The 2027-nt window shown below is 33.1% G+C and overlaps 1 protein-coding gene across 1 annotated transcript in view; it reads left to right on the top strand.

Moving 5' to 3' along the window:
• GAS2 (growth arrest-specific 2) overlaps positions 1–2027 on the top strand; it is a 196544-nt gene that overhangs the window by 21314 nt on the left and 173203 nt on the right. The window contains exon 3 of the mRNA XM_006872394.1: positions 780–901. Coding sequence (XP_006872456.1) covers positions 780–901 — 122 coding nt within the window. The remainder of the gene's footprint in view (positions 1–779; positions 902–2027) is intronic.

The following is a 2027-nucleotide window of genomic DNA, read 5'->3' as shown; positions in this document are numbered from 1 at the left end:
TGCGTTGTAACTCACAACTGATCTGGAAATGCTCTTTTTGACGATGAATGCAACTCCATTCTTCTTCAATTTGTCATTCCTGGCATAGTAAACTATGTGCTTGCCATGGTTATTAATTGGCCATGCTATTAAACTAGCCTGTGGTGACTAATTATCAAAATACCACGTACATTGTTTTACATTAAGGAAAAGAGACCCATGGCCTCTTTTAATCAAAGGTATATCCCTAGGAACAAATGCCAGTTCTATGTTATGCCCTCCTTAAGTGGTAACTGAATAGGTCATTGAAAATAAAAACTGAACAAATCACAGAGACCAAATTGGACAGTCCTCAGTAATGCTGGTTCTTTCATTGACTGTTTGATTTTCATTGCCCTGACTGATAAGTGTTGGAACACTTTATGCAAGATTTCATATTGCCACATTTACCAAAGACTTAAGTGAAATAAACTTTTATGTAAGCAGACCTTTTTTCATAGTCGTGCTATATAGGGTTTCTGAGGAGCAGCTGGTGGGTTTGAACCACCAGCCTTGTAGTTAGCAGTCCAATGCTCTATTATAACAATATAGAATATTGAAAAATTCTGCTTGCTAATAAAGAACAATATAAAGTTCCAAAGAAAGCAAACTCCCTTAATATGTTCTTGAATTTGGTATGTAACTAAGTTGACATTGAAGTTTTAGTGGCAAAATTTTGTCAAGTATGTTATTTAACATGAACCTGACTTTTGTATTGAGACATCTTTCTGCTTTTATATTGATTCTCTTTGTTATTGCAGGGAAGGAGATAACGGCAGACACTTTCATGGAGAAGTTGGATAATGGTGCCTTGCTCTGTCAACTTGCAGAAACTGTGCAAGAGAAATTCAAAGAGAGCATGGACGCTAACAAGCCCACAAAGGTAAATGATCCCAAAACAAAATCACTACTAGGAGATAGATTTGCTTTGTAGTTGTTTGTGAATGGAGTTTAATTTGAGGATTTTGTTGTGAATAGATGGATCATGGTCTAAATTAACAACAAAAGCACACAGGGAAATTCTTAATTAAGTAATGTTATTTGCACACTAATTACGTAAATTACCTAATTCTTTTGGTAAGTCTAATTAAATAGAAGGTTTTGGAAATTGATGGTATTCATGAACAAGGATTGTGTATAAGCTGGCTGAATCTGATGTATTGATTAAAAACTTGGCAGAGAAATAACTTATCATCAGGCAATGAACAAAACTTCATCAAGAAGAGTTATCTGAACAGATCTTTGTTTTAAAAAAGTATTCCTATGTCAGAATATTGGACCAAAATATCTAGTGCATAATTCTTTGTTTGCTTTATATAAGTATGAAACTAAATGAAATAACTTTGGGCACAGCATTATATTTCTGACTAATCCAATTTTCTTTCTGCACATGAATTCTAATATATTTTCTTGGTTACAATTTAATTAGAAACTTTGTAAACAAAGGTAATTATTCTTATAAATACATAAGTGTGCTTTTGAAAATTATAAAGGAAGGTGAACGAGTATTAATTTTTAAAAGAGGAAACAAATGGTTAAAATGTGTTGAAGTTTTACAAAAAGATCTTAAATAGATTCAATAACTGTCAGATAGTAACTATTTTTGTGTATTGTTGTTTTTGTTATTTAGTGCTGTTGAGTCTGTTCAGACTCATAGCAACACTGTATAGGGTTTCCAAGGAGCTGCCGGTGAGTTTGAACAGTTGACCTTGTGATTCAAACTGACCTTGTGATCCAGTGCTTATCCAACATCTGAACAAGAAAAAAGACCAAGCTTCATAAAACAATGCTTTTTATTTTGTTTTGTTTTAAGTTTTTATTGTGAATTGAGTTATATATGGGAGAACATCAGCTTTACATTCATCCTATCATATTTCATTTCATTGCAATGATTTACAATCCCCTCCATGCATCATCATTCAACAGCATTTGCTTCCATTCCCTCTGTTGTTGTTGTTTTTTTGCTTTGGATGTACACAGAGGCACTCAGGAATATATAACCATTTAAA

This window comes from Chrysochloris asiatica, unplaced genomic scaffold (genome assembly GCF_000296735.1).
Source record: "Chrysochloris asiatica unplaced genomic scaffold, ChrAsi1.0 scaffold00196, whole genome shotgun sequence".
NCBI classification, from domain to species: Eukaryota; Metazoa; Chordata; class Mammalia; order Afrosoricida; family Chrysochloridae; genus Chrysochloris; species Chrysochloris asiatica.
The sequence above is the reverse complement of the archived record's forward strand: the minus strand, read 5'-3'. Positions and strand labels throughout refer to the sequence as shown.